This window comes from Bubalus kerabau, chromosome X, assembly GCF_029407905.1.
Source record: "Bubalus kerabau isolate K-KA32 ecotype Philippines breed swamp buffalo chromosome X, PCC_UOA_SB_1v2, whole genome shotgun sequence".
NCBI lineage: Eukaryota > Metazoa > Chordata > Mammalia > Artiodactyla > Bovidae > Bubalus > Bubalus kerabau.
The window spans coordinates 67,951,508-67,978,686 of NC_073647.1; the positions used below are offsets into that span (position 1 = coordinate 67,951,508).

The 27,179-nt window shown below is 42.6% G+C and overlaps 1 protein-coding gene across 4 annotated transcripts; it reads right to left on the reverse strand.

The window, feature by feature from the left end:
* Window positions 1-1,927: 1,927 nt before the first annotated feature.
* Window positions 1,928-27,179, reverse strand: LOC129638613 (protein BEX4-like). Of its 4 annotated transcripts, none has more exons than XM_055563179.1 (3): window positions 27,033-27,179; window positions 2,858-2,935; window positions 1,928-2,521 (listed from the first exon to the last, which is right to left on the reverse strand). In XM_055563179.1, exon 3 carries the CDS (start codon window positions 2,514-2,516, stop codon window positions 2,154-2,156), a length of 363 nt encoding a protein of 120 aa, XP_055419154.1. In that variant the 5' UTR covers window positions 2,517-2,521; window positions 2,858-2,935; window positions 27,033-27,179; the 3' UTR covers window positions 1,928-2,153. The 4 variants fall into 4 exon arrangements, with proteins under 4 accessions (XP_055419154.1, XP_055419155.1, XP_055419153.1 ...); XM_055563180.1 differs by having other exon boundaries at window positions 27,020-27,179; XM_055563178.1 differs by lacking the exon at window positions 27,033-27,179 and adding an exon at window positions 3,388-3,597.

A 27,179-nucleotide genomic window follows, 5' to 3' on the forward strand; every position in this document is an offset into this window, starting at 1 on the left:
TCTCTATCAGAAAGGATCTCAATAGGTTATTTCCATGAAGCTATACTCGACAAGTTGTGATGAATGTAGGAAACTTCCAAAAATGAAAACGAGATAGAAGGTATCCTGTGTGAAAGACTCAAGAGTTTTCAGCTTCTTTCAGTTTACAGAGACCCCAGGGGCTGGTTTAAGATGTTAGAAATACATCTTATAAGGTGACATTATTTCTTATATGTAAAACTAAAACAAGCTTCTCAAAGTAATAATTCTTAACACTACTTGTGGGTGATGAACAGATGCATTTCTTTTTAAAAAATTGCTTGTTGTGACCCACAAAACTGATTTCAAGAGCTGTAATTTGCAGCAATTCCCACTATGAAGAACACTGGATTGAAGGATATTTGAGGTTTCTTTCTGCTCTGTTCTAAAAATTAACCCGTCTACATTGGAAAGACAAAAAAGCAAAACACAGAAAAACAGCCTCAGTCTTGCTGAGTCTGGTCTTCTTGAGCTTGTTGTCAGTTAAAATAGTCAAATATTCTCCATTTCCAGATGACAAAGTCCTACAGAAAAAGCCCCAAGTCAGACCCCCCCCCCCCACCAAAATGTACAGCAGAAGGCAACCTTGGTACTTGGCATCTCAACTCCAGTACCGTCATCTGCCATTGTCCCTACCCTTTTTATAATCAGTCTACTTTAAGATCTTGTACTTTTCTTTTTTAATGCTTTTGCCCAGTGAATTCAGGAAGTATTCATCATGTTATTACACTTACTTCGTTTACACTTAATGTGACATGATACACATACGTGTTCATGAAATATACATACAGCTTCCTTGGTGGCTCAGTCGGTGAAGAATCTGCCTGCAATGCAGGAGACACAGGAGACATGGGTTTTATCCCTGGGTGGGGAAGATCCCCTGGAGAAGGAAATGGCAACCCACTCCAGTATTCTTGCTTGGACAATTCCATGGACAGAGGAGCCTGGTGAGCTACAGTCCATGTGGTCGCAGAGTCAGACAGGACTAAGCGACTAACACGTCACTTTCCAACATACACACATACAATAGTGGCCTCTAGTGATATACACTAGAATTACCTGGAAAGCTTACTAAAAACGGGATCATTCGGAGTTCCCACTCTGGTTCTGGGCTTCCCTGGTGGCTCAGCTTGTAAAGAATCTGCCTGTAATGTGGGAGACCTGGGTTCAATCCCTAGTTGGGAAGATCCCCTGGGGGAGGGCATGGCAACCCACTCCAATATTCTTGTCTGGAGAATCCTCATGGGCAGAGGAGCCTGTCAGGCTGCAGTCCATAGGGTCGCACAGTCACACGACTGAGAGACTAAGTAGCGCTCTTGTTCTAAAGGATAGAAACCAGAGGTCCCACATTCTCAAAGAGCTTCCCCCACTAAGGTATTTTTATGAAGATGGTGGACTCACACTTCTTGAAAACAGTAGGACATGCAAGGAGATCGAACCAGTCAATCCTAAAGAAATTCAACCCTGAATATTCATTGGAAGGACTGGTGCTGAAGCTGAAGCTCCAATACTTTGGCCACTTGATGCAAAGAGCCAACTCATTGGAAAAGACCCTGATGAGAAAGATTGAGGGCAGGAGGAGAAGGGGACAACAAAGAATGAGATAGTTGGATGGCATCACTGACTCAATGGACATGAGTTTGAGCAAACTCAGGGAGATAGTGAAGGACAGGGAAACCTGGCATGCTGCAGTTTATGGGATTGCAAAGAGTTGGACACAACTTAGCGACTAAACAACAACAACAATGCATTCTTAAAGTTCTATCAGATATTGAATCATGAATATGATCCTTCCTGGTTGGTTGAGGACGAAAAATAACCAAAGACAATTGATATTTTGTGTCTAGGGAGCTAGAAGAGGAAAGGTAACATTAACAAAAAATAAAACAAGGTGTGTACCAGGAAGATTGCTTTTAAAACTGCTTTATTAATTTCATATTATGAAAAGAATACTTTTTCTTATAACTGAATGAAATTGCCCTGCTGACAGGAAGTTATACAATGAGACAAAATAGTATTCAGTTAGAAACTGGTAAGTGGAAACACCAAAAGATTTACAGAAAAAGTAACTCACAAAAACTACAAGCATGTAGAGCAGAGGCCATATTATTAACCTCAGGAAAACTCTTTAACATTCAAGGTATAAGGCAAAACTCACAATGATTGTCAGGTTCAGGAGTTTGATAGGGCACATGATATCTCATCTGCTGCTTCTTAGTCTTTCCCTTGATTTCTATTATCTGCCCCATAGGCTTTTCTACATTATTTCCCACTTCATTGTGATCAATACGCCTGTTGGGTATAGCCCATCGAAAATTAGGGACAAGTCGTCTAACCCATCCCAGTCTGATAGTTCCTCCAGACTTCTGGACTTTGCCCCCTCCCAAGTCGCGTGATTCCTCTCCAGTCTTCAAAGAGGCCTGATCCCCTCGTTCGTTTTCCTGATGGGCATCTTCCATGTTGAAACTTTCTATTGCTCGTTCCTCTTTGGAAGCCATTGCTCCTAGGAGACAGAAGATGCAACAAGGGGCTATTTTCTGGATGGAATGATCAGCACCGAGGACAGAGGCCCTACTACGCACCTCTCAAGCTTCCCAGTCCTGGTGGTCAAAGGCTTTGCAAATTTTCCTTTTCCCACCTGGGAGGCCTCCTACGCCCTCTAGGAAGCCCCCAGTCCGAGCACTACCCGCCTCCCGCGCCCCCAACCCCCCATTTTCCCTGCCGATCCAGGCCCAGGTCTCTGCAGGCACCAAAATGGAGGACGGGGTTGCAGGGAGCATTTGGAGTCTTCGGGTTTTCCCCACGTTCCCCCCACCGCCCAACTGTCCCTCGCACCGACCTGGGCCTATCCTTGCTGTCTCCTGCTCCTTCCGATTCTTGCTGCAAGTGCGCCGCTGCAACACTTCGACTCGCAGACCTGCAGAGGGTCGGGGTGGGGGCAGGGGGCTGCTACAGCCAGGCGCTCGGCTCCTTCCTGGCCCCGCGTCCCCTACCCCCAGCCACCCCCACCCAGCGTGCCCCGATCCCAGGCTCAACTGCCCCCTTCTCAGCCCCCACACGCCGCGCCGACCAACATTTTATAACCCGAGAAGAACGGGGGCGGGGCAGGGGTGTGGGAAAAGCTCGCTACGGTGCGAGAAGCAGGTGTTAGCAAGGGCCTGCGGCCTTAAGGCCTCCCGGCCCGTCCCCCACCCAAGCCCCCGGGAAGGCCTACCGCTTTCGGCGGCCAAACGCCGGGTGTCGGGGCGGGGGCGGGGTGGCGTTGGGGCTGCAGTCTCCACTCCGAGGCAACGGACTCCCGAGGAGAGGTCCTCAGGCTGCGTCCGCTCGCCCGCGCCACCTTTGCGGACCCCACTCTGGGTCCCTTACCTGCTCCTCTCGCTTCTCCTCCTCTTAGGGGTCGTCCCCGGCCCACGCTCCCTCAGGGCCACCCGGAGCAGGTACCAAGAGGCGAGCCGGGTCCGACGCCAGAGCGGGGCGTGCAAGCAAGACGAGGCACTGGCCGGTTACGTGGGGCTTGTGTCACAATGGAAAGCCACGCCCTCGCCCCGCCCTTCCTGCCCCTCGGGGTCTCGCAGAGCCCTTGGTGGCGCACATACACTTTCCGTTGCCCCTCAGTCCTCACCACCACCACCCGCCGCCCTGTGACACTTGTCCAGGAGCCGGCCGTAGAACCCTCCTTTCTTCACGTGTTCCTGGGCCTTTCTCTGCCGGCCACCTAAGGGCAATATCTTCCCAGGGGCCGATAGCCATTCCCATTTCTCTTCTGAGGACTTGCCTTTTCCCTCCTCTGCACCCAGGATACACCCCCCACCTGCCGGGATTTAGGCGCAGCATTGTAAGGGATGCTAAACCCCTCAGCACTTAAGATAATCACACTTTAATGCAATATTCTAAAAAACAAAATTAATGCAAGAATATCTGTGATGAGCAAGTTGTCCCACCCACTTCACTCCCAAGCTGTTATCTCCTTATCATGATTGTCCGCCGGTTTCTTATTTTCTCTGAACACAAATGCATGGGGGAGAGTGGGGAACAGGAAATGAGTCAAGGAGATGGTGTTGTTTCTAATTATTTTCACACTTTTTTGTTTTGTTCCTATTTTTGATTAAAAATTTCTTCTATTTATAGTTTACATTAACTTTATCTTTTATTATGGAAAATTTCAAACATATGCAAAAATAGAACAGTATAATGAAAGGCAATGTACTCATCACCGAGTGTACACAACAACTGAAAATGTATCGGGACAACTCATGGTCAATCTTATTTAATCTATATCCCCTTACCCACTTTCCACCCTTAGAGATTATCTTTGAAGTAAATCCTAGACATATCACTTGGTGCACTTCTGCTGCTGCTGCTGCTAAATCGCTTCAGTCATGTCAAACTCTGTGCGACCCCATAGACGGCAGCCCACCAGGCTCCGCCGTCCCTGGGATTCTCCAGGCAAGAACACTGGAGTGGGTTGCCATTTCCTTCTCCAATGCATGAAAGTGAAAAGTGAAAGTGAAGTCACTCAGTCATGTCTGACTCTTCGCGACCCCATGGACTACAGCCTACCAGGCTCCTCCGTCCATGGGATTTTCCAGGCAAGCGTACTGGAGTGGGGTGCCATTGCCTTCTCCGTTCTGCACTTCTCCAAGGACTCTTTTAATGACAACCATTATATCATTAACATGTGCTTAAGTCGCTTCAGTCGTGTCCGACTCTTTGCGACCCTATGGATCATAGCCTGCCAGGCTCCTCTGTCCATGGGATTCTCCAGGTGTGAATACTGGAGTGTGTTGCCATGCCCTCCTCCAGGGAATCTTCCCGACCCAGGGATGGAATCCAAGTCTCCTTTGTCACCTGCGCTGCAGGTGGATTCTTTACCAATAAGCCACTGGAGAAGCCCCTTGGCTATGACAATTTGATGGTACTGTGCTTTGGTGAGTGTATCCTGCTTTGTTTGTTGAGCTTCTTGGATGTGTGTGTTTGTGATTTTCCTTGAATTTTAAAAATTCTATCCATCATTTCTTCAAATAGTCTTTCTTCCTTCTCTCTTTCTCTTTTTTCTTTCTGCTCCTCAGACTGAGAAACAGACTTATCTTAAAGTTCCCTGATTCCTTTTTCTGCCTGTTTACATTTGATGTTGAACCTTGATATTGAATTTTTCATTTCAGCTACTGTACTTTTCAGCTTCAGGATTGCTGTTGGTTCCTATTTATAATTTTTTTCCTGTTTATTGATATTCCCTATTTGGTGAGACATCATTTTCCTGGGTTATTTTAGTTCTTTATCCTTTACCATTTTGATCATATTAAAGACAGTTGATTTAAAGTTTTTGCCTATTAAGTCCAATCTCTGGGCTTTCTGAGTAATGTGCATGCTAAGTTGCTTCAGTCATGTCTAATTCTTTGTGACCCCATGAACTGTAGCCCACAAGGCTCTTCTGTCCTTGGGATTCTCCAGGCAAGAATACTGGAGTGGGTTGCCATGCCCTCCTCCAGGGGATCTTCCTGACCCAGGGATGGAATCCACATCTCCTATGTCTACCTGCATTGGCAGGCAAGCTCTTTACAACTAGCACCAGCTGGGAAACCCTTCTGAAGGACAGTTTCTATTAATTTTTTTTTTCCTGTGAGTAAGCCATATTTTATTTGCATGCCTCATAATCTTTTTCCTGTTGATACTGGACATTTTGACTATTACTATGTGATACCTCTGGAAATCATATTCTTCCCTCTCCCCTGGATTTGTTGTTGCTGGCCATTGTGATTTGTAGCTGAATTTTTCTTTAGAGATTTTTCCAAAACTGTTTTTGTAAAGTCTTTATTCTTTATCATGTGTTTCCACTGAAGTCTGTGTTGCCTAAACTTAGTGGTCAGCTGGTGTTTGGACAGTTTATATAAATACCCGGAGTCAATGAAAGTTAAGAAGAAAAAAGAAGAAACACTCTTCCAAGTCTTTGCAGATTGGTCCTTGCTGGGGAACTCATTCAGTGTTTAGCCAGGCAATTTACAACTCTCTTAGTTTTTACTTCCTACTTCAGACTTTCCCTGGGTAGCTCAAATGGTAAAGAACCTGCCTGCAGTGCGGAAAACCTGGTTTCAATCCCTGGGTTGGGAAGATCCCCTGGAGAAGGAAATGGCAACCCACTTCAGTATTCTTGCCTGGAGAATCCCATGGACAGAGGAGCTTGGTGGGCTACAGTCCATGGGGTCGCAAACACATCTGAGTGACTAACACTTTCTTTTCTTTCAGAGTCTGAAGGACATCCAGAGGTGAAAGCTTGGGGTCTCCTCAGGCCTGTAAAGCACATTCCCATTCTGGGCATATGTGTGGTCTTCTTGATCCCCCTTTATATTTGAGAACTTTTAAAAGCCCTTATTCTCCCATGTGTCTCCTTTCACAACCTCTTCCTCCCAGTTTTTTCATTACGTTTATTGTTTATTCTGAGTTTTGTCCTTTGCCCCAGGCAGCTAGGGAAAATATCTGAGCCTTTAAATGCTTTTAGCAAAAACCACTTTACTCCTTGGGAAAGCTCCGAATCAGGCAAAACAAAGATAAACATTCTGCCAGATGAGTTGAGATCCCGAGCCACAATTCACTGAGAATAAACTCCATAATGCTCCTTCTGGTACTAGCAACTTTCACCAGCTGATCTGGGGTGTTGGGGATGACTGCTCGGCAGTTGAGAATACCACAGCACTCTAACTACAATACAGGAGCTTCTCTCTTCAACAGGTTTTTCCCTGGTTGCTGACAAATGGAATGTTTCCTGTCATATCAGTAAACAAAGGATGTCACAGTCATCAGCAATTGTAGCCACCACTGAAGGTGAGCTGATGAGTCCTGAGGGAACTCAGGGAGGAAAGAATATCTTCCATTTAAAAGCCATCAGAGTGCAAACACTTCCTACTCTGAGCCCCGAGGAAACTCAGGATGTGAAAACACAGGGTACTGGCCCCAGATAGCTGAGGTGCACATCAAACGAATGATTACAGTGAGTCCAGACTCTGGCATCTTCCCATACAGAGAAAAGCACTCAATTCTGTAACTTGACATATCTGGTTTCTCTAATCAACAGCAGTCTTTTGATGTTCCTGACTACCTGCTCTTTGTTGCAAAACTCCTATATATCCTAGCTCCTCTCTCACCTCTTTGGAGCAGCAGTTTCTCAGAGCTATCTGGGATGCTGTCTCCCCAGCTGCAGCCCTCATTTTGTCCCAGATAAAACTTAACTCACACCTCCCATATTGTGCATTTTTTCTAAGGCAACATTGCTGTAGTTGTTTGTGTTTTTAAAAGATTAGATTCCAGTGTGATGCAAAAGTTACTCTGCCATTTTTTGAGATGTCTTCTCTCTGTGTGTTTTTAAACTCTCTACAATACAAGGTCAGCATGCAGTTATCTTTCAAAAGTAACCTAAGAAAGCAGTACAAGATTATGCTTGATTTTCAGTAATTTTAAAGTGGAATACTCGGTTAATTATAATGTTTGGTACTTTGTCACAAATACATTTATATATTTGACTTGATTAAAAAACATGCTTTCTGGAATATAGCTATGGGAATTTCATATTTTGAAATATGTTTAAAAGTTATTACAAGGTTAAAAATTATAGATGAATATCAAAAATAAGTTTTGTTACCATTGTGAATAGTAAATATTTGGGTACTGTTTGAGATCTTCTCAATTAAAAAATCATTTCTATTCAAAACAAAGTTACTTAAGTTTTAACGGTTACTAGTACATGCTTCGGAGAAGGCAATGGCACCCCACTCCAGTACTCTTGCCTGGAAAATCCCATGGAGGGAGGAGCCTGGTGGGCTACAGTCCATGGGGTCGCTAAGAGTCAGATACGACTGAGCGACTTCACTTTCACTCTTCGCTTTCATGCATTGGAGAAGGAAATGGCACTCCACTCCAGTGTTCTTGCCTTGAGAATCCCAGGGACAGGGAAGCCTGGTTGGGCTGCTGTCTATGGAGTCGCACAGAGTCGGACACGACTGAAGCGACTTAGCAGCAGCGGCAGCAGCAGTACATGCTTTCCCCTTTTACCTCATGCTCGTACCATGTCTGGTTACAGGAGCATTCCTTCCCTCAAGTCTCTCAAAAATAATCAGGGTAAAAGATGAGTGAAAAAATAACTACACATGACAAAAGATCCAAAATGATAATGAAAGAGAAAGTGAAATTTGCTCAGTCCTGTCCGACTGTTTGTGACCCCAGGAACTATACAGTCCGTGGAACTCTCCAGGCCAGAATACTGGAGTGGGTAGCTTTTCCTTTCTCCAGGGGATCTTCCCAACCCAGGGATTGAACTCAGATCTCCGACGTTGCAGGCAGATTCTTTACCAGCTGAGCCACAAGGGAAGCCCAAAAATGATAATAAAACATCATAATGAAATAGAATATGTCCCAGCAGCATTAAAAACCTCATTTGTGCAACAACCTATTTCTAGTCATATGGAAATCAGCACAAGATACAACCACACTTGCATTAGGTATATTTCTCATTACACAAGTGTACTTCTTCATTCAATTCTCCACATCAGGGATTTCTGGCATAAGGTTACAATACAATATCCTTTAACAGTCTCCCCTCTCCCCTAATAGGCAAGACGTGGCTTGCAAAGTAAACATCATAGTGGGTTATATGCAGAGGAAAGCAGGCCATTACAAAAGGAGGGATAAGTCTAGGGAAGTGGGAGAGTTACTTGTCCAAAGTGGATAGAACACATAAACAGCCACTCCACAGGTTTCCTTTGGGGCTATCCTAGATAGAAAGACCCATGGCTGGGCCCACTCTAAAGAGGTTCATCCTAGGGGTAGCATCTTGTAACGAAAGAGCACAGCTGAACTGGGAGATGAACACCAGGGCTCTTAATACTGGTTCTGTCATGTGCTCACTGAAGACTCTTGAAGTTCATATGTTGGGAGTTCCTTGGTGCCCATTTTGTCCACATTTCCCTTTCATTCCACATTCTCTCCTTCGGCAGCCATCTCACCTATACTTATATCTTCAATTGCCATTCATCCACATATGATTCCTGTGTTTCCCTCTCTAGGTCAGTCTCTGATCTAAATATCTTGCTACATTCTTAACATTCCCACTTGGGTATACAAAGGTATTGAGAAATCAAGATGATTCATCATGTTCCCACCAGAAAGGATCCATTATACATTGCTCATCCCGGTTGATATCACTACCTGTCACACAGATAATCAGGTGAAACAACCGAGAATCACACTAACACCTCCTTCTGTATCCCCCATCCAGCTCTCAAATCTTTCATGAGTTCATCTGTTTGTTCATTCTTTCATATGTCCTCTTGTCTGGTAGAAAGAAGACTATTGCTGGCTTAAGGGAGAATGGGGATAATCAATCACACAATCAAAGTCCTAGAGTGATCCATTGCAATTAGAAGGGGCTACTTCAGGAAGTTTTTTCACAGCAGGGAAAGTAGGGAGCATAGGTGGTGAGGCAGGTAAATTGGTATGTTTGGTGCTAGGGGCATATAGACAATCTCTTCTGTGATATTTTTGATATGCAGACAATCAGCATCTACTTTTCCAAAGAAACAAGAAGCCAAAAGAGCAGTTAAAAATGTTGAGGTCTGAGAGAGTGTTGAAGTTTTGAACGCAGACTAGATTGTTGTGCCACAGGGTTCTCAGATATTGAGAAAGTATACTGACTATGGAAATGTGGTAAAATTGCCAGCTAGGCCTGAGTTCTTTTCCATATCTTACAATAGCTTCCCTTGTACTTTTTTTTTTTTTTCTCACAGCTCTCCCTACATTTTCCAGCAGGTTCCAGCCACACTGGTTTTTATCTTTTTCTGGAATAAGTCATACTCACTCCCACTTCAGAGTACGCTATTCCTTAGGCTAATATCAAAAGATTGCATACACACTCAGCTCATTCTTATCATCAAGGTGTTAGCTGAAATGTCACGTCCATAGCATGGCCTTCTCTAGTCACATAACATGGTGCAGCTCCAGGGATCATCATGTACATTGTAGTCAAAGTAAGTGATGATGATCTTTAAAGTTGTCAAACTGGGTGGCCCTGGAAATCCTTGACTGCTCGCTACATAAATGTTATTTTTGATCCCATTTCTCTGTTTTATTTTCTTCATGGCACTCCTTGCTCACTGAAATTATATTAGTTATTTTATGTGTATCCAAAAAAGAATAGAAGCCCTATAAAGGGAGGGGCCTTTTCTGTCTTTAGCACTCAGTAAACAAGGCAATGGCACCCCACTCCAGTACTCTCGCCTGGAAAATCCCATGGATGGCGGAGCCTGGTGGGCTGCAGTCCATGGGGTCGCTAAGAGTCAGATACGACTGAGCGACTTCACTTTCACTCTTCGCTTTCATGCATTGGAGAAGGAAATGGCACTCCACTCCAGTGTTCTTGCCTTGAGAATCCCAGGGACAGGGAAGCCTGGTTGGGCTGCTGTCTATGGAGTCGCACAGAGTCGGACACGACTGAAGCGACTTAGCAGCAGCGGCAGCAGCAGTACATGCTTTCCCCTTTTACCTCATGCTCGTACCATGTCTGGTTACAGGAGCATTCCTTCCCTCAAGTCTCTCAAAAATAATCAGGGTAAAAGATGAGTGAAAAAATAACTACACATGACAAAAGATCCAAAATGATAATGAAAGAGAAAGTGAAATTTGCTCAGTCCTGTCCGACTGTTTGTGACCCCAGGAACTATACAGTCCGTGGAACTCTCCAGGCCAGAATACTGGAGTGGGTAGCTTTTCCTTTCTCCAGGGGATCTTCCCAACCCAGGGATTGAACTCAGATCTCCGACGTTGCAGGCAGATTCTTTACCAGCTGAGCCACAAGGGAAGCCCAAAAATGACAATAAAACATCATAATGAAATAGAATATGTCCCAGCAGCATTAAAAACCTCATTTGTGCAACAACCTATTTCTAGTCATATGGAAATCAGCACAAGATACAACCACACTTGCATTAGGTATATTTCTCATTACACAAGTGTACTTCTTCATTCAATTCTCCACATCAGGGATTTCTGGCATAAGGTTACAATACAATATCCTTTAACAGTCTCCCCTCTCCCCTAATAGGCAAGACGTGGCTTGCAAAGTAAACATCATAGTGGGTTATATGCAGAGGAAAGCAGGCCATTACAAAAGGAGGGATAAGTCTAGGGAAGTGGGAGAGTTACTTGTCCAAAGTGGATAGAACACATAAACAGCCACTCCACAGGTTTCCTTTGGGGCTATCCTAGATAGAAAGACCCATGGCTGGGCCCACTCTAAAGAGGTTCATCCTAGGGGTAGCATCTTGTAACGAAAGAGCACAGCTGAACTGGGAGATGAACACCAGGGCTCTTAATACTGGTTCTGTCATGTGCTCACTGAAGACTCTTGAAGTTCATATGTTGGGAGTTCCTTGGTGCCCATTTTGTCCACATTTCCCTTTCATTCCACATTCTCTCCTTCGGCAGCCATCTCACCTATACTTATATCTTCAATTGCCATTCATCCACATATGATTCCTGTGTTTCCCTCTCTAGGTCAGTCTCTGATCTAAATATCTTGCTACATTCTTAACATTCCCACTTGGGTATACAAAGGTATTGAGAAATCAAGATGGTTCATCATGTTCCCACCAGAAAGGATCCATTATACATTGCTCATCCCGGTTGATATCACTACCTGTCACACAGATAATCAGGTGAAACAACCGAGAATCACACTAACACCTCCTTCTGTATCCCCCATCCAGCTCTCAAATCTTTCATGAGTTCATCTGTTTGTTCATTCTTTCATATGTCCTCTTGTCTGGTAGAAAGAAGACTATTGCTGGCTTAAGGGAGAATGGGGATAATCAATCACACAATCAAAGTCCTAGAGTGATCCATTGCAATTAGAAGGGGCTACTTCAGGAAGTTTTTTCACAGCAGGGAAAGTAGGGAGCATAGGTGGTGAGGCAGGTAAATTGGTATGTTTGGTGCTAGGGGCATATAGACAATCTCTTCTGTGATATTTTTGATATGCAGACAATCAGCATCTACTTTTCCAAAGAAACAAGAAGCCAAAAGAGCAGTTAAAAATGTTGAGGTCTGAGAGAGTGTTGAAGTTTTGAACGCAGACTAGATTGTTGTGCCACAGGGTTCTCAGATATTGAGAAAGTATACTGACTATGGAAATGTGGTAAAATTGCCAGCTAGGCCTGAGTTCTTTTCCATATCTTACAATAGCTTCCCTTGTACTTTTTTTTTTTTTCTCACAGCTCTCCCTACATTTTCCAGCAGGTTCCAGCCACACTGGTTTTTATCTTTTTCTGGAATAAGTCATACTCACTCCCACTTCAGAGTACGCTATTCCTTAGGCTAATATCAAAAGATTGCATACACACTCAGCTCATTCTTATCATCAAGGTGTTAGCTGAAATGTCACGTCCATAGCATGGCCTTCTCTAGTCACATAACATGGTGCAGCTCCAGGGATCATCATGTACATTGTAGTCAAAGTAAGTGATGATGATCTTTAAAGTTGTCAAACTGGGTGGCCCTGGAAATCCTTGACTGCTCGCTACATAAATGTTATTTTTGATCCCATTTCTCTGTTTTATTTTCTTCATGGCACTCCTTGCTCACTGAAATTATATTAGTTATTTTATGTGTATCCAAAAAAGAATAGAAGCCCTATAAAGGGAGGGGCCTTTTCTGTCTTTAGCACTCAGTAAACAAGGCAATGGCACCCCACTCCAGTACTCTCGCCTGGAAAATCCCATGGATGGCGGAGCCTGGTGGGCTGCAGTCCATGGGGTCGCTAAGAGTCGGACACGACTGAGTGACTTCACTTTCACTTTTGCCTTTCACACATTGGAGAAGGAAATGGCGGCCCACTCCAGTGTTCTTGCCTAGAGAATCCCAGGGACGGGGGAGCCTGGTAGGCTTCCGTCTATGGGGTCGCACAGAGTCGGACACGACTGAAGCGACTTAGCAGTAGCAGCAGCAAACAAGTGCTGCATGGCTCGATTGTTACCTACCAGGTACACTAATACAGAAACAGATAAAGTTGAATGGCAAAACCACATTCCTGAGTTCTAGACTCCAGGGAAAGTATTTAGCAGGTCTGTGTTAAGGTCTTAGAAGTTGTGATTTTTACAAGATCCCAGCTGATTCTTATAAAAGTGACCTGTGCCTCATGCTTAGGCCAACGCATATCTTTTAAAATGTTGTTTTACTCATTCTCAGACATAAATTGTGGCAATATTTTCTTAGGTTTGTCTCCCAAAGTAAAAGAAATAAAAGCAAAAATAAGCAAATGGGGCCTGATCAAACTTATAAGCTTTTGCACAGCAAAGAAAACCATAAACAAAATGAAACAACAACCTACAGACTGGAAGAAAATCCTTGCAAAAGATTGACCAACAAGGGACGAACTTCTAAAATATACAAAGAGCTCATACAAGTCAATATAAAAACAAACAAACAACTCAATCATAAAATGGGCAGAAGACCTAAATAGACATTTCGCCAAAGAAGACATTCAGATGGCCAATAGGCACATGAAAAGTTGCTCAACATCGCTAACCATTAGAGAAATGAAAATCAAAACTACAATGAGGCCTCACCTCACACTGGTCAGAATGGCTATCACCAAAAAGTCTAAAAACAATAAATGCTAGAAAGAGTGTGGAGAAAATGGAACCTTCCTACACTGTTGGTGGGAATGGAAATTGGTGCAGGCTCTATGGAGAACAGTATGAAGGTTCCTTAAAAAAAAAAAAAAATAGAGTTATCATATGATCCAGCCGCCCCACTCCTTGGCATATATCTGGAAAAGATGAAAAGTCTTACTTGAAAAGATACATGCACCTGAATGTTCATAGCAGCACTATTTACAATAGTCAAGATATGGAAGAAACCTAAATGTCCATTGACAGATAAATGTATAAAGAAGATGTGGTACATATATACAATGGAATATTACTCAGCCATAAAATGAATGAAATAATATCATTTGCAGCAACATGTATGGACCTAAAGATTATCATACTAAGTGAAGTAAGAGAGAGAGACATATATGATGTCACATGTAGGATCTAAAAAAATAGTACAAATGAAGTTATTTACAAAACAGAAACAGACTCACAGACATAGAAGACAAATTATGGTTACCAAAGGCAAAGTGGGGGGAGGGATAAATTGGGAGTATGGGACTAATAGATGCAAACTACTATGTATAAAATAGATAAAAAATAAGGATGTATTATGTAGCACAGGGAGCTATATTCAATATCCTGTAAAAACCATAATGGAAAAGAACCTGAGACTTCCTTGGATAAATCTCTGTTCTTTGAATTCAGGGGGCATGGGTTCAATCCCTAGTCATTGAAGATCCTTCATGTGGTGGAGTGTGGCCAAAAAAAAAAAAAAAAAAAGAACCTGTAAAATAATATATATTTCTGATTTAACAAGAATGTAAACATTTGCCATTTGCAATCCCTTTTATTTTCACTTCTTTAAATTCTTCATTAACTGATATAATATACAAAACATCAAATGAGTATTTTGTACCTAGAAGGTAATGATGAGTTTGTCCTGGTATTCTGAATGCTAACATTCCTGAGTGGCTAGGAGGACTCCATATTTTTATCTCGTTTAATCATTGAGGCTGGTGGAAGGGAGTAGCCTCTCCAAAAGGCCTTTATGATGAGAACATCTAACTCTCATTTCAATGTTTTACTTAGCCAAGTCAGTATCGCACTGTGTGCTTCCTCATCAGCTTCAGTGCCTTAAGATCAAAGTTCACACACTTTTCTGATGTTAAATCTAAAAGTCAAAATAAGACAATTGGAGAGCTTTTTAAATAGAAGGGTAGGGGGAGATTTTCTTCCTCTACTCTGGACTCGACTGTAGATGATTCAATTAAATGGAAAGGATATAATGACATTCTTTCTCTAGGACTCCACCTGGCAGCCAATTCTTCATAACAAACTGGCACAGAAACTCGTGTGGGCATGTAATGAATTTGTATGCTTATCCCTTTATGCTGTTACATTTTCAAGCAATAGGGAATCCTCTAGTAATCAAACTTTTCCATTCATATTCAGGACATCTCTTTAAAGGATGGAAGGGGCACTTTAGATCAGATAGAGAGAGACTTCTGCTTTACTGGGCTTCCCTGGTGGTTCAGAGGGTAAAGCGTCTGCCTGCAATGCAGGAGACCCGGGTTCGATCCCTGGGTCAGGAAGATCCCCTGGAGAAGGAAATGGCAACCCACTCCAGTATTCTTGCTTGGAGAAGCCCATGGGCAGAGGAGCCTGGTGGGCTACAGTCCACGGGGTCGTCTGCCTTACTAGGCAGGACTACACCCAGTCTCGGCTGGAAGAAGTTACAGAAGAAAATGACTTCTGCCCCAATTCCCAAGAAATATTTTGAGTAGGAAGTCTCTTAGTGGGGAGTTGTTAAGGGTGACACACTGACTGAAACCACCCACCCTGACCGGCACCATAGTAACCATTTGCATGAGTTATTTTATAACAGGAGGTCCTGCTAAGGAACACAGAACTAACAAGCCACCATCAACCAGAAAAATTCAGGAAATGTCAAAAGGAGACACCACATGTCCTACCACTTCCCAGAACCCTTCTCACTGTCATCTACCTTGGCTGAGCAATGTGACTGCCACCAGGAAGAACCCTGAATCAGAATGCCTGGACAAAGAAAAGCTGGAAACTAATCCCATCACCATAAAGCCCAAGACTTTGAGCCACATGGCAGAGCAGTCTTCCTGGGTTCCGTTACCCTCCTGCTCTCCACCCAGGTGCCCCTTCCCAATAAAGTCTCTTGTTTTGTCAAAAAAAAAAAAAAAAAAAAAAGAATGTAGGGGGCAAAGTGGAAATCAAAATGGCATCCTCTGAAGTGCCCCACTAGGTGCCCAACATTGGTACTTTAAAAATGAGGAAGGTTAAATGTCAGAGCAGTTAAATATCATTTTCAGGTCCCACAGTTAAAAGGCTAAGACCATCTCTGTGAGGGTTGTCTGACTCTAGTGACCATGGTCTCACCACTCTCCCACTTGAACTTCTCTTCTATATGGTGGCCTTGCAAGGATGAGGAATGAATGAGTTTATGCTTTCTGGGTAGGAAAATCTGTGTTGAGTGGTACAGGTTACCAGGGGATTTGTACTAATATTTATCTTCCTCCAATTGAAGATTTCTGATAGATACACAGGATTAGAGTTCATGTAAGAAGTCTGGGATGAAATGTGGATAGGATCCTAGCAGATACCTAATACATGCATGGTAGCCATGTTCTATTTTATTCTTTCTTTTATTTTTTTAACTTTTAACTGTTTGAAAAAATTTTTTTAATGTATTTATTTTAATTGGAGGCTAATTACTTCACAACATTGGAGTGGTTTTGCCATACATTGACATGAATCAGCCATGGGTGTACATGTGTTCCCCATCTTGAACCCCCCTACCCCTCCCTCCTCATTCCATCCCTCTGGGTCATCCCAGTGCCCCAGCCCTGAGCACCCTGTCTCATGCATAGAATCTTGACTGGTGATCTGTTTCATATATGATAATATACATGTTTCCATGCCATTCTCTCAAATCATCCCCCCCACCCCGCCTTCTCCCACATAGTCCAAAAGACCATTCTATACATCTGTGTCTCTTTAGCTATCTCGCATATAGGGTTATTGTTACCATCTTTCTATATTCCATTATATGCGTTAGTATACTGTATTGGTGTTTTTCTTTCTGGCTTACTTCATTCTGTATAAAACTCTCACTCTTTGCAGAAGACATGATCCTCTACATAGAAAACCCTAAAGATTCCACCAGAAAATTACTAGAGCTAATCAATGAATAAAGTTTCAGGATACAAAATTAACACATAGAAATCCCTTGCATTCCTATACTCTAACAATGAGAAAACAGAAAGGAAAATTAAGGAAACAATTGCGTTCACCATTGCAACGAAAAGAATAAAATACTTAGAAATATATCTACCTAAAGAAACAAAAGACCTATATATAGAAAACTATAAAACACTGGTGAAAAAATCAAAGGGAACACAAATAGATGGAGAAATATACCATGTTCATGGATTGGAAGAATCTATATAGTGAAAATGAGTATACTACCCAAAGCAATCTATAGATTCAATGCAATCCCTATCAAGCTACCAATGGTATTTTTCACAGAACTAGAACAAATAATTTCACAATTTGTATGGAAATACAAAAAAACCTCAAATAGCCAAAGCAATCTTGAGAAAGAAGGATGGAACTGGAGTAATCAACCTGCCTGACTTCAGGCTATACTACAAAGTTACAGTCATCAAGACAGTATGGTACTGGCACAAAGACAGAAATATAGATCAATGGAACAAAATAGAAAGCTCAGAGGTAAATCCACGCACCTATGGACACCTTATCTTTGACAAAGGAGGCAAGAATATACAATGGAGAAAAGACAATCTCTTTAACAAGTGGTGCTGGGAAAAGTGGTCAACCACTTGTAAAAGAATGAAACTAGAGCACTTACTAACACCAGACACAAAAATAAACTCAAAATGGATTAAAGATCTAAACGTAAGACCAGAAACTATAAAACTCCTAGTGGAAAACATAGGCAAAACACTCTCCAACATAAATCACAGCAGGATCCTGTATGACCCACCTTCCAGAATAATGGAAATAAACGCAAAAATGAACAAATGGGACCTAATTAAACTTAAAAGCTTTTGCACAACGAAGCAAACTATTTGACTCTTTCTGAGCCTGATTATTGTCTCTGCAAACTAAAGTTGCTGGACTAGGTAACTGGTAAGGTCCCTTTCTGCTTTGTTTTTATAAGGGCTACTTAGTAGTTTTTGGATGCTACAAAGTGAGTCCGAGTTCCTCCTCAACACCCCATCCCTCCTTGTAGGCTGTACTTCAGCCATATCAGACTGTCTCCTGGCTGTGTACCCCAAGCACATTGGGTACAGTTCCTCTTCCACGTTCTTTGCATAGTCAAGAATATCCATATAGGTATTCCACTTCCTCTCAACAATCCTACTCCTGAACGATTTAGCTCAAAACTCATCTCTTTCCCTCATGATTCTGACTGGCCTTGCCTGGCATGCAATATTTTCTCAAGAAGGACAAAACAAAAGAATGAAGCCATTGCAGTGAAGGTTTAATATTCCTAATGCATAAAAGCAATACATATCAGGAAATGTGGTTAATTGTATTGGTAACTAGGGAAATGGAGGTGAAAACAACAGAAAGCAATATTTCAGAGTAATCAGTTGAGGAAGACTTATTTTAAAATTCTCACATGAGTTTGGGTGAACTCCAGGAGTTGATGATGAACAGGGAGGCCTGGCGTGCTGCGATTCATGGGGCTGCAAAGAGTCGGACACGACTGAGCAACTGAACTGAACTGAACTGAACTGAAATACCAAAGCTCTGGTTTGTTTTTGGTTTTATTTTTTGTTTCTATGATACATAAATTGAGAATTTTTACCCATTGCTGGTGGCAGTTTAAAAAGGTAGGAACATTTGGGGGCATAATTTTATAATTTCAAGTAAATCTTATTCCTATCCTAAGACTCAGATGTTTTATGCTTAGGCACATAACACCTGGAAACTCATATATACATACATACATATATTCATAAAACACTATACTACTTAAGGAGTGGGGCAAGTATTTTGTAATCCTTTTTAAGGTCACATAGCTTGTTAAAAGGATTACTAGGATTCTAACCCTAATTTTTCTCACTCTACACTAGCATACTGACTCCCCCACGGACAGTCGCCTTTTCAGACTCAGGTTCGGGTTTGTGTAAATGTATGTGATGTGAAAACCCTGGTAGAATCTTGCAGGTGTAAAGGACAGAACCACTAAGTAGGAGGTTGTAGAAAAGTTGAGGGTTGAACAGAGAGAAAGGTGTGAAGTAAGAGTTTGAATTCAGGTTGCCAGTGCCTGGCACATAGAAGTTGCTCATAAATATATAGTGAAAGGAGGAATGAAATACCAATATTGAAAAGATGAGCCTCTGACAGTGACCATATTTCTTTCCAACCTTTTCTTAATTGTATACAAGATAAAGGCTTGTTTTATACTTCCAGTTTTAGCATCTGCTTTGTAAAAATTAATTTTTTAAATGTTACTTGCTTTGACAATGTGAAATACGAACTTTGGGTGATAAAGTGTATGTAGGTTTATTGATTGTAAGAAATGTACCACTCTGAGGTGGAATGTTGGTAGTACTGAGGGGGAGATTGTGTGGGTGTGCAGGAGCATGGGGTGTATGGGAACTCTCTGAACTCTCTGTACTGCCCAATTTTTCCTTGAACTTAAAGCTGATCTACAAAATAAAGTCTACCTAAACAAACAAAAATGTTTATTGCTTTGGTTTTCTTTCCTTGCTAAAAGAAAGTGTTTTTGCTTCGAGAAAATTTAGGAATTAGAGGTCTTCATCAGCTGGTGACAAGAACTGAAATTGCAACTTGAATCTCATGGTTGAGAAGAACAGATTAGGAAGGGGTGAGGGAGGACTAGGGTTCCCTTAAACTCATGTAACAGACTTTTCTAGATGTGAAATGCAGCACAAGACCCTGTGCTTCCATTGCTATTACCTATGCAGTCTCTGAGCCTCATGACAGACAGATCCTACCTGATCAGTAAAATTTGGGATGATGATATACATAGTATCTAATTTGCTTCCTCCCCTATTCATGATTAACTATGGACATATTTTCAGAAAGTAAATCTCTCATTACAACAACAATTTGCAAATAAATGTAAGACCAGATTCCAATCTCCTGTTTTAAAATGTTATTTTTATCATAATTACATAAGTAGTAAATTTTGGATGGAAGGTAAATTCAAACAACACAGAAATACATATAATGTCTATATTTTGCCACAGCCCTGGAGATATCCATTACTGTAGTTGGTGTATGTATAATTTATATATAATGTACACTATTTGAAGAGCTTTATAGAAATACCATTTTGTAGAACATTCTCCACATCCAACCACCTGTAAATGATGAATTCAGTGTTTACACATTGTCCTGGCAATGCAGAAGAATCAGAAAAACTAAAGACTGTTTATCATCTTCATCAACTTTTAGGCCTTGAACCCTTACATTTTCAACATTATTACAAACTGGTTTATGATTCTCTTTTCAATGAATAGATAAACAAACATACCAAGACCCCCCCAAAATGCTTCCTTACAAATCAATATTCCTGAACTACATCCTCCCCTCTCTCTTTTCATTTTCACAAACAATAAGCTTCTCAAAACAGCGGGGAACTATTAATATAGTCACAGTCTCCACTTTCCAACCTCCCTGTTATTCCTCAGCCCATCCTTGTCTATTGTCTCTCCATTTAGCTCAATCTGTTCTTAACAAGGTCACCAATGGCATCATTGTTATAAAATCCAAAGGGGTTCCTTTCAGCCCATATATATAGCCCATATATATACAGGAGCCCACGTTTCTGATGAAAATAATACATGCTCTTTGTTTCACCTTGTTAAAAAATCACAAACTTATAGAAAAGTTGCTGGTATAAAACAAAGGATCCTCTGCCCCACCTCCTTCTCTGGACCCTAAGAGAGCAAGTTGCCAACACAATGCTGATGCCCTGTAGCTCCCAAATACTTTAGAGTGTATGTTTTAAAGGCAAGAATATTCTCCTGTGTAACTAGAAGACAACCATCAAAATCAGGGAGTTATCATTAATAATATTTATTACAAGCTAATCCTCAGACCCTGTTCAAGTTTTGCCAGTGGTCTTAACAATATCCTTCATAGCAAAAGGATCCAGGACAGAATCTTATATTGTCATGTCTCTTTCGTTTTCCACAGTCTAGCAAAGCTCCTCAGTTTTTTCTTGACTTTGATGACCTCAACGTTTTTGAAGACTGTGAGTCAGTAATTTTAAACCCTCTCCTCCCTCTCTTCCCTTTCCATTGCTTACTGCCTTGAGACTTTCAGAGCTACAATTCTAGATCTGATCACCAGGGGTATTTGTCCACATTGACTACATTTTACAAAGGAAAAGCCATAATTTCCTTTCTTTCTTTCTTTTTCTTCTGCTCTTATTTCAGTGACTCATCAAACTGTTTACTATTTCCATTATAACTTTCAAGTCTGTTTTGTGTATGACTTCTCTGGCATGTGATTGATTTGAACCAACACTTCACCTAAGAAATTACATAAATGGCACATAGGTACATGAAAAGATGATCAACAGTATTAGTCAATACGGAAATGTAAATTAAAATTACAATGAGACATCACTACACCCTGTGTGAATGGCCAAAATTTAAAATAATGACTACACTAAGCACTGACAATATTGTGCTTGGAGGATTGAACCCTCATACACTGCTGATGGGAATGAAAAATGGTACAACCACTTCAGAACCAGTTTGGTGATTTCTCACAATATCAATCTTACATCTGCCATATGCTCCAGCCATTGAACCCCTAAGTATTTACCCTAGCGGAAGAAAGCATGTGTTCATCTAAAGACTTAAATACAAATGTTCATACTGGTGTCATTTAAAAGTGCTTCATACTGGAAACAACCTCATCCATCACCAGATGAATGGATAAAACAGATTGTGATATATCTGTATAACAGAATACCATTCAGCAATAAAAAGAAATTACCTATACAGTCAACAAATGAATAAATCTAGAAATAGGCTGAATGAAAGAAGCTAGAAAAAAGTACATTCTGTACAATTCTATTTACATAAAATCATAAACAATGAAATTAATTAATAGAGACAGAAGTCCAGTGGTTTCCTGGGAATGGAAAAGATCCAGGCGAGGAAGTTTGAGGCCAGAGGCAGGTGGGTGGGGAGGTTACAAAGAGGCAGGAGGAATTCATTGGCTCCTTTGTAGTGTTAGTTTCATGATATAGACATGAGGTAGGAGGTAGATGGACCCCCACCACCCAGGAAAAGCAATTGAAGTTCCTTCCCTGTGGACAGAAACTCCAAATCATCCATAGCAGAACAACTGAGAGGAGGCTGGGCCCTACCCAGATAAGAAATAAAAGATCACATATTATTCATTCTTTACTCTTCAGAGGCACAGGTCAGTAGTGGCCTGCCACAGGGACAGGGTTTCTGGATGCAGCAGACCTGGGAGGTGCAGTGTGTGGCGTGAGTCCTCTTCAAGGAGGTCACCATTAGCTCCACTATAGAGCCACTGAGCAGACGACCCACAAACTAGAGACAAATTATACCAAAGAAGTTCTCACACTGTTGTAAAAATTCTAGGGCCAATAACAGATTTCCCAAAGTGGGGATGCAGCAAAGGGCCTGAGAACTCCCAGGGATTTGATGACAGAACTTCCCTCGGACTGGGGAAACAGACTCTTGGAGGGCACAACAAAACCTTGTGTGCACCAGGACCCAGGAGAAAGGAGCAGTGACCCCACGAGAGACTGAGGCAGACTTGCCTGTGAGTGTCTGGAGTCTCTGGTGGAGGCATGGGTCAACAGTGGCCTGCCACACAGTCAGGGGCACGGACTACAACAGTCCTGGGAGCTGTGGTGTGCTGGCACAAGTCCTTTTGAAGGAGGTTGCCAGTACAGTCATTACCCCCCTACTGTAGCTTGGCCTCAGGACAAACTACAGGTAGGGAACACAGTCCTACCCAGCAGCAGAAAACTGGATTAAAGATTTACTGAGCATGGCTTTGCCCAGCAGAGGCAGACCCAGTATTCCACACAGCTAGTCCCTCCCATCAGGGAGCTTGCACAAGCCTATTATCCTTATCCATCAGAGGGAAGACAATATGCAAGCCATAATCGCAGAAAACGAGTCAAACTGATCATTTGGATCACAGCCTTGTCTAACTGAATGAAACTATGAGCCATGCCGTGTAGAGCCTCAAGACAAACAGGTCACGGTGGAGAGTTCTGACAAAATGTGGTCCACTGGAGAAGGGAACGGCAAACCACTTCACTATTCTTGCCTTGAGAACCCCATGAACAGTATGAAAAGGTAAAAAGATATGACACTGAAAGATGAACTCCCCTAGTCGGTATGTGCCCAACATGCTACTGGAGGAGAGTGGAGAAATAGTTCCAGAAGAAAAGAAGAGGATGAGCCAAAGCGGAAAAAAATGCCCTGTTGTGGATGTGTCTGGTGGTGAAAGTAAAGTCTAATGCTGGAAAAACAATATTGCATAGGCACTGAGACTATGAGGTCCATGAATGAAGGTTAATTGCAAGTGGTCAAACAGGAGATGGCAAGAGTGAACATTGACAGTTTAGGAATCAGTGAACTCAAATGGATGGGAATGGATGAATCTACAAATGGGAATCCCTTATGATTATACAGTGGAAGTGAGAAATAGATTCAAGGGATTAGATCTGATAGAGTGCCTGAAGAACTATGGATGGAGGTTTGTGACATTTTATAGGAGGTGGTAATCAAAACCATCTCCAAGATAAAGAAATGCAAAAAGGCAAAATGGTTGTCTGAGAAGGGCTTACAAATCGCTGAGAAAAGAAGAGACGTGAAAGGCAAAGGAGAAAAGGAAATACACATCCATCTGAATGCAGAGTTCCAAAGAATAGCAAGGAGAGATAAGAAAGCCTTCTTCAGTGATCAATGCAAAGAAATAGAGGAAAACAATAGAATGGGAAAGACTAGAGATCTCTTCAAGAAAACTAGAGATACCAAGGGAACATTTCATGCAAAGATGGACACAATAAAGGCATGGACCTAACAGAAGCAGAAGATATTAAGAGGTGGCAAGAATACACAGATGACCTATACAAAAAAGATCTTAATGATTCAGATAACCATGATGGTGTGATCACTCACCTAGAGCCAGACATCCCAGAGTGTGAAGTTAAGTGGGCTTTAGGAAGCATCACTATGGACAAAGCTAGTGGAGGTAATGGAATTCCAGCAGAGCTGTTTCAAATCCTAAAAGACGATGCTGTGAAAGTGCTGCACTCATTATGTCAGCAAATTTGGAAAACTCAGCAGTGGCCACAGGACTGGAAAAGGTCAGCTTTCCTTCTAATAACAAAAAAGGGCAATGTCAAAGGATGTTAGGACTACCACACAATTGCACTCATCGCACATGCTAACAAAGTTATGCTCAAAATTCTCCACGCCAGACTTCAAAAGTTCATGAACCATGAATTTCAAGATGTTCAAGCTGGATTTAGAAAAGGCACAGGAATCAGATATCAAATTGCCAACATCTGTTGGATCATAGAAAAAGCAAGAGAATTCCAGGAAAACATCTACTTCTGCTTTATTGATTATGCCAAACCCTTTGACTATGTGGATCACAACAAACTGTGGAAAATTCTTAAAGAGACGGGAATACCAGACCACCTTATTTGCCTCCTGAGAACCTGTATGCAGGTCAAGAAGCAACAGTTAGAACCAGACATGGAACAATGGACTGGTTCCAAATTGGGAAAGGAGTACATCAAGGCTCTATATTGTCACCCTGTTAATTGAATTTATATGCAGTGTACATCATGTGAAATGCCAGGCTGGATGAAGCATCAGCTGAAATGAAGATTGCTGGGAGAAATATCAATAAACTCAGTTATGTCACCAGATGTCACCACCCTTATGGCAGATAGTGAAGAGGAACTAAGGAGCCTCTTGACGAAAATGAAAGAGGAGAGTGAAAAATCTGCCCTAAAACTCAACATTCAAAATACTAAGATCATGGCATCCAGTCCCATCACTTCATGGTAGATATATGGGGAAAGAATGGAACAGTAACAGACATTATTTTCTTGGATTCAAAAATCACTGCAGATGGTGACTATGACATTAAAAGATGACATTAAAAGATGCTTGCTCCTTGGAAGAAGAGCTTTGACAATCCTAGACAGCATATTAAAAAGCAGCGACATTACTTTGCTGACAAAGGTCCTTATTGTCCAAGCTATGGTTTTTCCAATAGTCATCTATGGGTGTGAGAGTTGGACCATAAAGAAAGCTGAGCGCCAAAGAATGGATGCTTTTGAACTGTGGTGTTGGAGAAGACTCTTGAGAGTCCCTTGGACCGTAAGGAGGTCAAACCAGTCCATCCTAAAGGAAATCAGTCCTGAATATTCACTGGAAGGACTGGTGCTGAAGCTGAAGCTCCAATACTTTTGCCACCTGATGGGAAGAATGGACTCATTAGAAAAGACCCTGATTCTGGCAAAGAATGAAGACAAGAGGAGAAGGGGATGACAGAGGATGAGATGGTTGGATGGTATCACTGACTCGATGGACATGAGTTTGAGGAAACTCTGGGAGACAGTGATGGACAGGAAAGGCTGGTTTGCTGCAGTCCACAGGGTCGCAAAAAGTTGGACATGACTGAGGGAGTGAACTGAACTGAACTGAAATGGGCCTCAGGACTACTACAAAGCAAGTAGCTGCTAATGGATTGACATTCCACTTGTTAAATCTCTTTCCCATGAGATCAAAGTACCTTCTCTACTTTTAGGGTAGAATCTCACAGGAGTATTTCTTTTTATTTTCTTAAAATATCTATCTATTTATTTATTTATTTATTTTTGGTTGTGTTGGGTCTTCATTGCTACACTCAGGCTTTCTCTAGTTGCAGAGACCTAGGGCTACTCTTTGTTGCAGTGCATGGGCTTCCTATTGTGGTGGCTTCTCTTGTTGTAGAGCACAGGCTGTAGAGTGCACAGACTTCAGTAGTCACTGCACATGTGTTCAGTAATTTTGGCTCCTTGGCGCCATAGCTCAGGCTCAGTAGTTGTGGCACATGGGCCTAGGTGCCCCATGCCATGTGGGATCTTCCCATACCAGGGATCGAACCATTGTCCCTCACATTGCAAAGGAAGATTCTTAACTGCTGGACCATCAGGGAAGCCCAGGAGCCATTTCATAACATGCTTTCATCCAGATCTATGAACTCACTAGAGCCAGATGTCATATTCCACCACGAAGTGAAGGGTTGGGGTCTCCAGAGGACCACTGCCCTTGAACCTGGAGTAGAAGCTCCATCAGCCATCAGGACACAGGTCCTCAGAACCTGCCTCCTTCAGACACCTGATATGAGCAAGGCCATCAGCATGAGGAACCCACTCCAGTACTCTTGCCTGGAATATTCCATGGATGGGGGAGCCTGGTAGGCTACAGTCCATGGAGTCGCAAAGAGTCAGACAGGACTGAGTGACTTCACTTTCTTTCTATAGTTCCTTTTGGAGAAGGAAATGGCAACCCACTCCAGTGTTCTTGCCTGGAGAATCCCATGGACAGAGGAGCCTGGTGGGCTATGGTCTATGGGGTTGCAAAGAGTCGGACACGACTAAGCAACTAACACACACACACACACACACACACACACGCACATATCAGCATGAGAGCTGCACAAGGAAAGACACAGCCAGCAATCACCATGGTTTACCGGTGTAACTGCGTGCCCTGCACCGTGCGAGGCACTGGGTTAGCTGACAATGACACTGAAACAACTGGGTAGTGACTATAACAACCAGATGTTACAATGAGCTTCCCACCATGGCCTTTTTCTTCTCCTTTCCTCATCTATCCCTTAACAACAAAGTTGAAAAGGAGTAAGAAGTGGCCTGACTTCATACAGATGTTCATGATCCCGCAATACCCACAGGGCCATAGGCTTACTCATGTGTTATCAATGAATGTTCTCAGAGATCCTGTGGGGAAAGCAATCTCATCCCCATTTTACAGCGGGAAAAACTGAGGCTCAGAGAGAGTCGCTACCTGTCTCACCTCCCGCGCTCCTGCCTTAAGGAGGAAAGTGGCTCCAGGACACCCCTGGAGCAGGACGCCACACTCACTGGGGCCGGGCGGGACCCCAGAGCTTTACCTACGAGACAGCGGGACACCGAGCCCCAAAGCGGGAAAGCGGCGGCTTGAATGCGGATCCCTTTGTCTCCCCACAGGGCGATCCCGCCCCCCACCCCCTGCCGGGCCCCACACCCTCAGCAGAGTCCCAAACACCTGAAGACTGAACCTGTGGTGCTCTCGGGTTGTGCGTCTCCGCAGAAAAATCGTCACGGTCACCATATTTACGTCAGGTTTCCATGGCAACGGCGATACGCAGGCTAGTCCGCCACATCCGGAAATGCCTTTTCACCCTCCGTCACCACCCTGGACTTCT

What these genes read in the sequence shown, in the direction of transcription:
- LOC129638613 (XM_055563179.1), bottom strand. Translation starts at nt 2,516, where the DNA reads ATGGCTTCCAAAGAGGAACGAGCAATAGAAAGTTTCAACATGGAAGAT.